This window comes from Ammospiza nelsoni, chromosome Z (genome assembly GCF_027579445.1).
Source record: "Ammospiza nelsoni isolate bAmmNel1 chromosome Z, bAmmNel1.pri, whole genome shotgun sequence".
Classification (NCBI taxonomy): Eukaryota; Metazoa; Chordata; class Aves; order Passeriformes; family Passerellidae; genus Ammospiza; species Ammospiza nelsoni.
In genome coordinates this window covers 16,914,622-16,929,121 of record NC_080669.1, presented here as the reverse complement: position 1 = coordinate 16,929,121, position 14,500 = coordinate 16,914,622, and the positions used below count along the sequence as shown (strand labels likewise).

At 42.1% G+C, this 14,500-nt stretch overlaps 1 protein-coding gene across 1 annotated transcript in view; it reads left to right on the top strand.

Moving 5' to 3' along the window:
- The window catches only part of SNX30 (sorting nexin family member 30), a 55,194-nt gene extending 48,791 nt beyond the window's left edge, over positions 1–6,403 (top strand). Inside the window, exon 9 of the mRNA XM_059492930.1 lies at positions 1,458–6,403. Within this exon, the coding sequence (XP_059348913.1) occupies positions 1,458–1,517 (60 nt within the window). The 3' untranslated portion in view covers positions 1,518–6,403. The remainder of the gene's footprint in view (positions 1–1,457) is intronic.
- Positions 6,404–14,500: the final 8,097 nt, after the last annotated feature.

Sequence of the window (14,500 nt, the reverse complement as noted above, 5' to 3'; positions counted from 1 at the left end):
TGCTAGAGGTAGGGATGCTTTTCACTAGAGTAGGTGATTCAGAGCCCCATCCAGTATGAACCAACAACACTTGCAGAGATGGGGCATCCACAGCTTCTCAGGGAAGGGTGTTCCAGTGTTTTCTTATTCTAAAAGTAAAGAATTTCTTCATAATTGTCTAATCTAAACCTGCCCTCTTCCAGTTTAAAGCACTGTCCCTTTTCCTATCACCACTAGCCCTTGTAAAAAGTCCTCCTCCAACTGTCTCATAAGCTCCCTTTAGATGTATTAAATATTTATGAAATATTAAACACTGCTAGAACTACTAGGCTTATGCATTGCCTAGTAAACTATACTTAATCTTGTCTGTTCATGTTTACACATCTGTTTTACAAGCTTCTTCCTGTGCTAGGTTACCTCTCCATGTAATATTATATGCAGTACCTTTTCCCCTTCCAATCATAGTTCATAACTGCTCACACAGAACTTCCTTCACCCTGGTCTCTCAGGTCTAAGGCTGCTGTGGAGGAGAATATTAGGGACTTCACTGAACATCCAGTAGTGCCTCTGCAATGACAGTTAGATCTGTACATTAGTTTGGCTTTTAGCAATGAGGGTTTTTTGGTAAGAAAGTGTCCAGTCACTTCAAGGTACACAACTAGAAGTACCCTATTCATCTGCAGTGCAATCAGCAAGGTTAGAAGGAGGATGTCTGTCAACAATGACTTGTGGATATAAGAGCTGCTGATGAGTTTGCCCAATTTCAGCATTTAATAATTTGGATTTCATGGTCTGCATTTGCCCAGTTTGACTTCTGGGCTCTTTGTGGTTGAAAGACAGTAACAACATACAGTACAAGGATTGTAATAAGTGTATGTGTCTGGGGAAACGACTCCAAAGCCTGGAGTGGCTTTCTGATAACCCAGAAGCTACACTTATAATTCACTATACCAGGCACTACCAGTTTGTCCTCTAGTGGAATTGAGTCTCAGAGCCATACTGGAATACAATGTGTTTCAGAATTAACTTCCCTAAATGCATGTTTTCTTTCAAATAAGTTTGCTGGAGGTAGTCTGTAATAGCTGCCTTTGTGTCCAAATCAGCCTTCACCCACAGTCACGCCACAAAGATGTACATTTCTACTCAAAACAGTTCATCTGCCTAGCTGAAAGCTGTGATATTCTTCAGCTAGAAAAATCTAGGTTAGTATTTGGAAATCCTGGATGTTCTGATGATTTTTAATGGCTTGGGCCAGCTGATGACTTTGGAAAACTTGAATTTGTTGAATTTGTTGGGAAGGTTCAGCTGTTTTAATGCTTCCTTGCTGTTTGACATTCTGGGGTTTTTTCCCCTTTCTGTAATAATCTGTAAAGACCCACATTACTTTTCTTCCACTTGAATGCTGTTGGTCTGGAAGGGTTGATCAGAAGTCACATGAACTGATATAAATTAAATTTTGTAAATCTTTCTTTCTTCAGTGCCTTACGGCGTGGGAGTCAATTATACCACTATTGCAAGACAAGCCAGAGACCAAATAAGAAGTACCTTCATGGACAGTCTAGCACTTCTGTGCTCAGTACCACTAGTCATACTGGAACTGTATGGAGGACTCTTTTTGTTAAGTTAACTGAATGACAGCTGCACTTAGTTTTTCAGAGTATCTGTTCCAGCCTATTTGAATTTTTTTTCCGCAATTTTTGTGTTTAAACTGGGGTATGTTTCATCTTTTTGAGTTATCTTGAATGGTTCCTTCTTTATTCTATGGAGTGATTGGGGTTCACAGAGAAAGTGCATGGGGATCTTGATAAAATTTACCTCTCTAGTCTGGAAGGAACTGATGAGTGGAACACTAAAAAGATGAAAATAAAAGTCTACTGCAAGGTGCCAAATGACATCTTTATTACCATTCTGTTTTGTTTGCTTGGAAAAAAAATACTCCTATGATACATTACTCCCTAACCAAATCTTCTCCTTTTTTTTTTTTTTTTTTTTTTTTTTTCCTGAATGGATAAAGAAAGGCTGGGAAAGATTATTTTCTGTTTTACTACCACCCATGTGCTCCCTCTGGATGAAATGGTCTCTGTAGACTTTTCTGTCCAGGAGTCAGGCTGGTTCTAGACAGACCATACCAACACCAGCTGCAGATGGTTGGTGATGGAAGCATGAACTGTGGTTTTTGTGAGTGTGGCATGCTGTTGGTTCATACTGAGTATCTTTGTTTACCTTGGTGATTATGAAGTAATGTCAGTTGACTGAAGTGTACTTGTGACTGACTTGGGGATCAAAACCAGCTTAGCTACGGGAACGAGTTGGACTGCTGCCTTTCAGGGGTTGTGGGAATGGGGAAGGATGGGTCTTTAATTTTCCAAAGCTAGCTCTGGAAGTTGCATGGTGGAGATCTCTTACACCGTGTTTTATATATGGGTTTTACTAGAGCCACTTTAGGCTTGGTCACCTAAGATGTCTGCTCTAGTAAAAGTAGAACTCTTTCCTTTCTCCACGCTTTCTTTGCAGCAACCAAAAGCCAAAAGGTGTCAAATGCTTCCTTCCACCAAGCATCAGAGTGTGTGAAACTTGCCTTAAATAGGTTGGTGGGGGATAGATGGGTACCCTATTAGGTTCATACCTGTCTCTGCTGAACCACATGGCAAGTTTTTTAGGGCTACTTTTGTTACAGATCTATTTTCTTAGTAGTTTCTGTTGGCCTTTAGAATTGCAACTGCTTCTGCAAGTCCTTTTTTTATCCTTGCTCTTTCAATCCAACCTCAAGTAAATGCCTGCTTGGTGTTAATGGCCTTAGGCCATTATGCTGCCGTGATTTAACAATCCTAGTGAGGGGGGTTGGGACTCATATGAGTGTAATACTGGGATTTAGGGCAATAAATAACACTGTGCTTACTTTCTAAATTAGAGTGATTACTTGTTCTCTGGCAACGTTCTTGCAAAGAATGTGAGCAGTGATTGATTTTGTGCAACTTCTCTGCTCTCCTGTAAGGTACCCACCAGGTACTAGTTTGATTTGGAATTTTTTCCTTCATAAACACCAACTGAACATGCAGCCACCCTTCTCAGCCTGGTGGCTTTATGGAACTCTCAAGATGAGTTATTGCAGCACTGTGGTAGCTGTCAGGCTAATGAGATGGTGCTCTCTGCATGAAAAAGTAAAATATAAGACATTTTAAGAAATTTTTCTTTTTGGCTCAGCCTTATTGTCAACTCTGTGATACTAAACAAACTATGTTTCTTCTTTAAGATCAGTTTGTCAATATGCACTTTTTGGTGTAAATGAGAACTCTGGTTTAAGTTACTGTTAGGTTCAGAATCACAGACTCCCCTTGTTCTGGGGAAGTACTTAAGGGCATCATCTTGAAGCAATCTAGAATAAGCACTTGCATACTATCCAACAGTCTGTCCTTCAGGATTACAGTCTTCCCCATTTTCCACGAAGAAACATCAACATGCTTTTTGACTTAGTTCAAAAAGAACGTGGAATAAATGGAATTTTGTTATTGACTCTACAACATCACTGGGACTCAAGCAAAATATACCTTGAACTAATATTTAGTCAGTCTTCCCACCATCTTAGTAAAATAAACAGCACAAGATGAGTAGAAAGAAGGTGATTTCTTTCCTACAGGTGGTTTCATCTGATGCCTTACAACACTAAGGGGGTCTTCCTGCTTTGCTTTATGTCAAACTGAAATGGGTGTTGCTTTTGGGGAGTTCAGCAATTAACATCACAGCTGTTCAAGAGAAGCATAATGGACAGTGGAGAGTACCGAGTGAAGCTCAAATCAGCGTGTAACTGTTGAGGCTGGAGCTGCTGAAGATCGAGCTACCTTACGTGATCTGGACCGAAACCTCTTAAGCTCTTACAAAGGCAGTAAAACTTGGCATTCAAAGGAAGAATCCTCTGCAAGAGGGTTTGCTGCAGTGTAATAAGGGTGTACATAGGTGGGTCTCAGTGCCTACGGACTGTGGAGTGGTCTGTTCTTATGAAGAGCTGTTGTAAATCACAAGGTGACTGAGGGAGAGGCTGTGGGTGAGGTGTGGGGAGGATCCTGATTGTGATGTTTGGGGCAACCATGCCAGTCAGGAAAAATACAAAAGTTGGAGGAAATTCCTGTAAGATGCAGGGTGACACTTGTATCACATAACTGCTGTTAGAAAGGAGCTGAGTCCTGAACTGACAGTGAAACTCTTGATATGTAATCCTGTAGTTCTTGTAGAATGAAAGTCTTTACTTTGGATGGTCTACACTTCCCTGGGAGAAACAGGAGATGTTGGTAAAGGGAAGCAGGAATAGTGCAGCAGCTTCATCTTTGAGTCACTTGTTGAATGTTAAGTCACTGAAGATGACTCTCTGCATGTGCACCAAAATGACAGCAAAAGTAGTTGGTGCCCTTTTTATGAGCCTGTTTAAAATGTGGTTCTTTCAGCAGTCCTTAAATCAGCCCAGTTTTCCTCATAATGTGTAACTGGGGCTAGGCCCTCGCAGGGGATGCATAATTCACTGCTGCCCAGTTACTTCTGTATAGTTTCTGTGGTGTTTGTTTCTTCTGTTAAGAGGCACCAGCACAATAAAGCAGGCACTGAGCTCATTTCTATGCTCAGTAATAAACCATGCATTGTTCATGTATACCTTTATCAGGATCTAAATCTTGCAATAAACATAGATGTTAAAACATCATGGCTTTTTCAGGTATACATTGAAAAATGAAAAGGTAATTTCTGTAGCCCTAAAGACACAGTTTTGGTGTGAATTATATTAAAGAATAAAGTATGGATTCTTCACTGAGCTCTATTTGGATTTTTGCTGCACTAAAACTTATTCTGAGTATAACGTAGTGGAATAACTGATAGAAACAAAGCAGGAGTGGCAGAGACAGTTCTGTGAAGGCGCTGTGCAGTAGCCTTGAAGCAGTGGCTCTGCATAGCCTGTTCATGAAACATTTCTTCAGCTGTCAGTGCTGCAGATGCAAGGGTACAAAATAATTCTATCCCAGATAGTAGGGACTGTTCATTACTTTAACAGGAGCCATGTTTTTGTTAAACTTGCACAATTTAACTGGATATCATTACGATTATTGTTGCAGACTGTTGAAAATCCTTGTCCTGATTATCACTGTACAAAATTGTATAGACTAAATTAGCTCATTAGATGTTCTGTCATCTTAAATTCTGAAGGTAGAACATTCTTTCCTTGGGTGTATTAAACTTTTACTACAACAACACATAGGGAAAATCAGGACTTTTTTTTAAAAGACAGGCAAGTTGCTACTACTTGTTGGATTTTTGTTTTCCTCTTGTGAAGTAAAACTGGGGATCACAGGAATAAACTTGCCTTCTGGCAAACTGAATGTGGCATTTAAAACTTTTTGGGAGTGCTGTTGAACCAATTTACAAACAAAAATAGCAGTGCTTATTTCTCTGCTTAGCACTTGAAAGTCCTGCTGAAGTATCTGACTTGTAGAAGTACTTAGTAATGAACTGGACAGGTTTTAAGGTTGCATGCCTAAAGAACAATAAATTTGCAGAAAATAATGAGCTTTCCAAAGAGGCGCAAGTAGATCACCCTTATGTAAATGGCATGCTAAGACAAGGCTAGTCACTGTCCTAGACTACTTTGAAGATCTTGGTATTCTGTGCTTTGAAGCTAAACCATTACCTTAACCTGGTGCTGGGATGTGTATCCATACCTTCAGATCAAGCTGCAGCGTTGTGGCCAGTGCAACATTCCCACTGCACAAAGAGACAAGTTGCTGAGGGCCAGTCTTACAATAAGAGCCAAAGGGCTTTTGTACAGAACACAAAAATAAAGAAGCACCGTCCTTGCTCTCGCTTCTCTGTGCCTGTATCCCTCTGTCCCTCCCTAAGGTCTGGAGAGTTGTGAAGGCAAGCTGGCTGTGAGCTTCACACACTGTGTGGAAGGTGTCAGTGATGGGGACCAAACTGACTGGTTTGGTGCTGGTTCCTTGTCCAGACTCTTCTGCTTTCACTCTAAACCCACTCACCAGAACTAGAGTCACTGTTCATACCATTAAAATACAAAATGAAAGCTGTGAAAATACTTGTCTCTGTGTGAATTAGCTAGTAAACAATGTAAAAATGGGAAGGAGGCTTTTGTTTCCTGTACTTGGTCAAATCTGGCAACTATGCTCTTGTTCAGACTCGCAGGCTAGGAAATGTCTTGCCTTCTGGTGCTGGCATGTTTCTATACCCTTTCATATATCTCTTTAAATATACTTTGTGCATTGTTTACTATGGAGATAGTATTGATGGAGAAAAATGCTTTGAGGTAAAACTGTTTGTAATTCTGTATTACTGTGTAATTTTTTTTAAATGCACCATTTGTTTACCTCAATTAATTTAATGGAATGGACCAATAAATGTATTAAAAGATGACTCCTTTACTTAGAATAAAGTTTCATTTTTTGTGGTCTTCCCTGGTGAAATGATGCATGTGCTTATTTTGTTAAGCAGCTCACTATCTTACTGCAGAAATACCCTTCCCCTAAAATCTTTCATGGTTGATCTAAATAGAAATCATCTGACCTGTTGTTGCATTACTTCTGGTACGGAAAGTGAAGGAGCTGAGGAAAGATTGGAGGGAGGAATGGATAGGGGGGGACAGGGTGACAGCAACTTCCTCAGAGGCAGGGATTGTGTAATGATGAACCAACTTCTGGTTGCCATACCCCTGACTCAAACTGAAGCTGCCTGATTTGCCTCCAGATTATTTCAGTTATTTAAGGGCTTTTAACTTCCCTTTACTTAGTCCAGGACCTTGGAAGCCTCAAGTCAATTAGCATGTAAGCAGACACATCCTTGTGAGACATGCCACACTTTTGACTAATATTTGGATTTATGTGACATCATCTCATGCTAGCTGCTGTATTGTATGAGGTTCCTTTCCAACCCAGATAAAAGCTTTGGTAACACAGTAACTATTACATGGTATTAGTGTCCCTACAATTCCATAAATCCTGTAGGAGCTGAGAAAGGCCACGCTGAAATAATGCCGCTGGTTAAGCTGAAGGAGAAAAGTCAGAAGTCAGCAAGCTAAAAGGAAAGGTCAGCAGTGACCTTGCTGCAACATGAGGAAAGGGAGTAGAGATTAGTCCTGAATATATCCTGAGAATATGTGAAAAGTATCAAAAGTAGAACCATAGGAATGCAGAAGTAGGCGTAGGTGCTGATATGTAACTGACCAATCCTGAGCTCCACTTTTGCAATATGTATGAAGCTCATTATGAACTGTATTTAACCCGCCGTACTGATCAATAAAATTGGGCCTGTGATGATCAAATTGATGTCTGGGTCTCCTTCCGTCGACAAATGGTGGAGAATGCGGGCATAACCGAATCTCTGCCCTTTTTCTCGGATTAAAAGAAAAAGGGATTACGCCATGGTCGAGGAAGTTGGGTTTGGGTCCTTGCAGCCGGGACGGTGCTGGAATTTGAAGCACCCTTAAGGTTCACAACGGTGACTTAAGCCAATACGTGTCCGCCGGAGCCTGGAGAGCTGCAACAGTGCGCGCTGATTAATAGGTATGGATAGGCAAGCGGCATATGATTTATTCGCCCCATATTTAGAGTGGCGAGAGATAAAAGGGATAGATTTAAAAAAGGAGTTACCAGGGTTATTAGCTTATGGCCATGCTAAGGGTATCTTTTCTAACCCTCATACAGTTCATGAGCTAGCAGAGTGGAAGAAGTTTGGGGAAATATTGTGGGATACAGTGTTAGACGATGATAAGTCAGCAAAGAAATTCGCGAAGTTATGGCGGGTGGTGTATAACACGTTACTTCAGCAGGTCTCTGAGAGAAAGGCAGCAGAAAGGGCAACAGAAGCTCATAAGAGGAATATAGGGTATGGTCGTGAGGATGATCCCCTGGCACCTTCTGTAACTAAGGTACTTATGCCTAAGAGTCCCCAGCAAAGTGGTGTGGAGGATTTTCCTATAGGCGCAGTGGAACCGTCTGCACCTTTCCTGTCAGAGGGGGAGGGCGAGTCGGATGGTGGGGGTAAGAGCAAACCAGCTTTGCCTCCGCCACCAGCTTCAGGCGGGTCGGATGGTGGGGGTGGGAGCAAGCCAGCTTCGCCTCCGCCGCCAGCCTTGCCTCCGCCGCTTCCCCTCAGCGAGCCGGCTCCGGTTACAGCTTCGGCGGGGGGGCGGCCCATTCCCCCGCCCGAGCCGGCTCCAGCGGGGGGGCTGATTGCCCCCCGCAGGCCGGCTCCGCTCGAGCCGGCTCCGGTTTCACTGTCAGCTCCAGCGGGGGGGCTGCTTCCCCTGCTTCCCCCGCGCGAGCCAGCCTCTGCTTCACTGCCTTCCCCGTGCGAAACCTCGGTGTCTGCACTGAAGCGCCAGCAGCATAGCACCCTTAAAGAGCCAGATCCCATCCCAGGGGCACACCGTGATCCATGGGGGGAGATGGCTAAACAGAGGAGGGAAGCTTGGGCTGCTTTGGCGAAAGAAGTAATGCAAATGGGGGATGGTGAAGCGGTGGAAATAGCTTCTAGTCTTGCATGTCCGGTAACATACACACCACAGTATGATGCACAGGGGAACCTTACGCATAATATAGCAGAATATACTCCCTTAGTTTGGAAGCTGTTAACTCAGCTACGTTCTACGGTTAGTCAGTTTGGAGTAAAAAGTGAACCTGTTAGGCAAATGTTAGATTATCTTTTTAATACTCAGGTTTTATGTCCTAATGATTTAAGAGGAATAGTTCGGTTGATATTCACTCAGCATCAGCAGTTATTGTTTAATGCACATGACCCATTACATGGAGTAACAGTAAAGGAGCTGATGGGCTTAGAGGCATTTTTACGTACAGAGGCACAGATGATATCGGGAGAAGATAAACTTAGGGAGTCTATGTGGTTAGTGAGTGCTGCAATAGACATGGTTAAAGAGCCAGGAGGGTTACCGGTTTATATGGGCATTAAACAAGGTAGAGAAGAATCATTTGGAAATTTTATCGATAGAACAGCTACTGCTATAGATTGGGCTGGTGTTGCAGGGCGCTATTGAAGTAGTGTGCTTTGCAAAATAGCAATCCAGCAACCCAAAGAGTGTTAGTTACTTTAGGGGCAAATTGGGCTACTGAGGAAGCATTAGAGTGAATGGCATTAATGCCAACAGCTTCACAGGCATTTATAGCAGAAGCCTTAAAGGAATTAGGATTAGGGTTGCAAAAGCATAGTCTACTCAAAATCAGGTGTTAGCTGCTCTTGCTCCTCTCCGAAGAGGCTCACTGGCAGTCACGTAAGGAGGCTCGAGACCATTCATCAAGTGTTACCAATTCGGCAATGAGGGACAGACACAAGTTGCCGCCTGACATTGGAGACACCAGCTGCTGCTGTGACATTGTTGCTACCTCCTGTCTGCAACCCGCAACAACAGGGAGCCTCGGCTTGGACTTAACAGCAGCAGTAGATGTCACACTAATGACGAACCGGCCTGAGAGGATACCCACTGGAGTAAAGGGCCCTCTTATATTAAATGGACAAACATGTGGAGCATTATTGCTGGGACGTTCCTCTATAACTATGTTGGGATTATTTGTTTTGCCTGGTGTTATCAATGCAGATTTTACAGGGGAAATACAAATCATGGCTTACACCCTTTATCCTCCGATTAAAATTACAAAGGGACAACGCATTGCACAATTGGTACCACTGTCACAAATGACATCAGGAATACAATCATTTACTGGACAAACACGGGATGAAAAAGGTTTTGGTTCTACTGGTGTTACACTTTTAACTGTGGATTTACAAAATAGACCAAAGCAAAAGTTTGAAATTACTTATGGGCATCAAAGCATAACCCTTTATGGATTATTGGATACAGGAGCAGATACCAGCATCATTTCTCCAGAAGCATGGCCACAACATTGGCCTCTATTTCCTTCATCAAACATGCTCACAGGAGTGGGAGGATTTACATTGGCAAGCAGATCGCCGTCTTTGTGTGTATTGAGAATCAACAAGTATCTGCTGTGTTTTCAATTGTTCAACTGCCTCCTACAGTTTCTTGCTTAATTGGAATGGACATTTTAACAGAATTGGGAGTGGTGTTGACTAATCAGCACCCTTTGGGGTAATTGCCATTGCTTGGACTTTCCCCATTCCACTCACCTGGAAAAGGATACACTGATGGTGGTTAAGCAATGGCCATTAAAAGGGGAGAGTCTTATGCATGCCTATGAATTGGTACAGGAACAATATACAAAAGGGACACCTACGTTTATCCACAAGCCCTTGCATATTCACTTGTTATTGCTGCAGAGAAAATTCAGACTACAAAGCCCTGGAAATATTTGGGATGGACTCTGATAGATCAAATAGTAATACCACAAAAATTGGAATTACAATTGGACATTAAAACTCTACATGATGCACAGAAGTTGCTGGGAGACTTACAGTGGCTGAAGCCTATTGTGGGAATACCAAATCATTTATTAGAAACCCTACGGCCTTTGTTAAAAGGCATGGACCCTACTACTCCTGTACACCTGACAAAGGAGCATCATCTTGCCTTGCAGCAAATTAGTAACTGTGTACAGCAAGGGTATGTGTCTCGTCGACAACTCGACCACCCCATTGACCTTACTATCTGGAATAGCCCTTGCCACTTGCTTGGTGCTCTCTCTCAGTTGCAAAAGAAAACGGGGGAGATACGGGTGTTGGAATGGTTATCACCACCACTGCAGCATAAGAAAACACTATCTTCAAAAATTGAACAATTGGCTGCATTAATCAAAAAGGGGCGTCTCAGAATTCTTGAAGTGGATGGTAGAGAACCTGCTACTATTAGATTGCCTATGGAAAAAGAAACCTTGGACTGGTACTTGATTAATTCAAAGAATTTACAAGAAGCATTATTGATGTCACTTGCTAAAGTAGAGACTAGTAAATTAGTGCCTAGAGTTTTGCAATGGATGACAGAATGGAACTGAATCACTCGACCTTTGAGAGAAGAACGCCCCATAGAAGGAGCTATTACAGCTTTTACGGATGCAGGAAAGAAATCAAGGCGTGCTGCTGTTACCTGGCAAGAAAAAGGACAATGGAAGCATCAACTCCTCACAGCAGACCCTGCAGATAGCTTACAAACTTTGGAATTGCTAGCAGGAGTATGGGCGGTGTCCAATTTACAGGAGCCTTTAAATGTGGTCACAGACTCTATGTATGTTGCAGGAGTAGCCAAACGAATAGAGGAAGCAGCAATTAAGGAAGTGAATAATAAACGATTGTATGAGTTACTGATACAGTTAAGGAAGGCTTTACGAGAAAGAAATGCAGCATATTCTGTGATTCATATTAGGAGTCATAAGTGGTCTGAAGGTTTAGGAGAAGGGAATGAACGTGCAGATAAATTGGTTACTCTACCCATTGATAATTCTTGTCCTATTGACAAGCTCACATTGGCCAGAGAAGCACATAGTAGATATCATCAAAATGCAAGGGGTTTAGCAAAACACTTTGAGCTGAGTTTGTCAGAAGCCAAGGCCATTGTCAGAGCATGTCCAACATGTAGTTATCATAATGGTGGGATAGGTCTAGGCATCGGGGTTAATCCTCGAGGTATAGAAATAAATGAGAAATGGCAAATGGATGTTACACACATAGCTAGATTTGGTAAAGTCAAGCATGTGCACCGTCACTATAGATACATATAGTCATTACATATGGGCTACGGCTCAGGCAGGAGAGAAAGCTATACATGTTATCAGACACCTGTTAAGTTGTTTCGCTGTTATGGGAGTTCCAAAGAGTATTAAAACCGATAATGGTCCAGCTTATGTAAGTGCTAGGGTTCGGAAATTTTTGAATCAGTGGTCTGTTAAGCACGTGACAGGTATTCCACACTCTCCTACTGGACAGGCAATAGTGGAAAGAGCAAACGGTACCCTTAAGCAGTATATTGAAAAACATCAAGATTTGGCAGATCCACAAGCATGTTTGGCTAAGGTTTTGTATGTGATTAACCATTTATGCATTTTTGGGGAAGATGATACCCCCCCTGCAATGAAACATCATCCGAGGTCAGGTCAGGAAAATACTAAGGAAACAGAGGTCTGGGTTAAGTATAAGAACCCGAGTACAGGACTATGGGAAAAACCTGCAAAAGTATTATATTGGGGTCAGGGGTATCTTTGTGTGTCCTCACCTACAGGGCCTTTGTGGGTGCCTGCTAAGTGGACTAAACCTGTCTTTGATGCAGCCTCTGGTGGATCGCCTCACGGAGGAGGACAGGGAGCGACTGGGGAAGAAACTGCTTCTAGTCCTACAACCACTACTGTTACAATTGAAGGGGTACTCGGAAGCTGTGGACAGAGCACTGACACGTCACTATCGGACAGCCCAGGAGCTGATTGGTTTTATTGACTCATTATCAACTTTTCGCTTAACAAATCCAGCGAAATTACATTGTCTTGACTGTCACAATCCACATTGTGCTGCCTGGATAGCTCTACGTTGTGGGGGTTGTGAAAGAACTTTTTGGATAGAACAATCATTATTGTGGGATTTGTGGTGTCATACTTGTGAACACGAGCACACGTGGGGTAAAAGTTGGCAAGATGAATTAAGGAGACAAACAGGGCAAAATGCATATATAGCTTTAAATCTTTATGAGTCTCCTGAACAGAAAATTCTTGCTTATTATCGATGGGAGGTACAATGTATTGTGAATAGAATTAAGGTTCAAAGTAAATCACGTATAGTTTCTATAAGGTGTAGGAAATTAGTGCCTTTAACACAGCATTCAATTGTAGGACCCTTCCAAGGGGATCCTGATAGAGCATTAGATTGCTGCATTGACAAGTTGCAAAAATTGAGTTTGCAAGTGGCAGGACCAGTGAAATCAGGAGCAGCAAGATTAAAGACAGATAAGAAAAAGAAGGCAAAAAGGGAACGGTCTCATTTGAATAAGGGTATCAGTGATTGCTAATTAATTTTCTATGATTAGAACACTTTTACAGTTGTGGGACCCTCAGGAGGATATAGTTGTTGAGGAGGATAACGAACAAGAACTACGATTACGAAATAAGATACGCCTTGTGTTAAAGAAGGACCTTGAGCTGTTAGCCTCATATAGTAAAAAAGCTGAAGAGGCTTTGCGATCACCACCATTGAATTGGTTGCTTTGGGTTGAAGAACCAGACTTTTATACTGGTCCTTACTTACATTCACTTCCTTGTTATGTTTGCAAAAGGGATAATGATAAATGCTATGCATGGGTAGCTTTGCATTGTGCAGATTGTAATCAGGTTTATTGGTATTCGCAGAGGTCAGTAGATTATTTATGGTGTAACCCTTGTTCTGGAAGGTGGATTCGAAATTTTTTCTGGGTTAGAGCTCTTGAACAAAGTACTGGCCTGCCAGGACGGACAGGATTACAGCTCTTTGAGAGTGCAGAACAAGTGATTATAGCATGTCTTAGGTGGAAGTTGCAGGAAAACCTTAGAATATTTGAAATTACTAAAGCCTCACGCATCATAGCAGCTCGCTGTAAAGCTGATTTGCCTTCAAACTTACCTCATGCTATACCTGTGAGCAAGGATGCTGATTTAGAATTAGATCAGTATATTCAAAAATTGACTCAGCCTTACAATAGACAATCTAGCAAACCAGGGAAAAGACAACAAAGAAAGGAAAAACAAAACAAGCAGAAGGAAGAAAGGGAGAAGCAAAGCAAGCAAAAAGAAAAATGAGGTTTGTTCTTGTTATACTGCTCAATGCTGTAGCAAGTGAAGCAGTAGGAATAACACACTTTAGTCAACCAAGGGAAAATTTATGGGTGACACTTGCTAATCAAACTAACCAATCATCACTTTGTCTTAGTCTTGGAGGAGTCACTAACCCATTTCGAACATGCCTGGTGGGACTTCCGGTGTGGTCTCCTGGAGAATTTTGTCATTTGATAAACAACCAAACCTTATGTATGTCTAACATGTCAAACATCACATTGCCAGTACAACAAGGGTATACTGCAGGTCAGAGTGATGGCTATCGTCAATGCTTACTAATTCAATCACTTAACACCTCTTTGCATTCTCCTCCTGAGGAATTGGATCTTTTTGGAAGTACAAATGCCAGCGTATCTAACACTACAGCTGGTGGATGGTTTAGCTTCAGACTTTCGGGTGCTCAGAATTTAAACCAACGTAAAGAAACATGGGCCACCCTAGATTCATCCCTGAATGTGAGTGAATTCTCTCCACAGCATTACAGTCAATGTAACAGCACAAATATCACAGCACCAATGAAATTACCCACAGGAATATTTTTGATTTGTGGAGACAGGGCGTGGAATGGTATACCAGCTAAACCACAGGGTGGACCCTGTTTTTTGGGAAAATTGTCACTGTTTCACCCTAATGTGTCCTTGCTAATGCAGCTGAGTCAAAATTCAAACAGGAAAAAACGTAGCATACATGACTTAGACTGCAGCAAGATAGGAGATCCACGGTTTTGGGGCACATTCAAACAGGTGGTGGTTTCA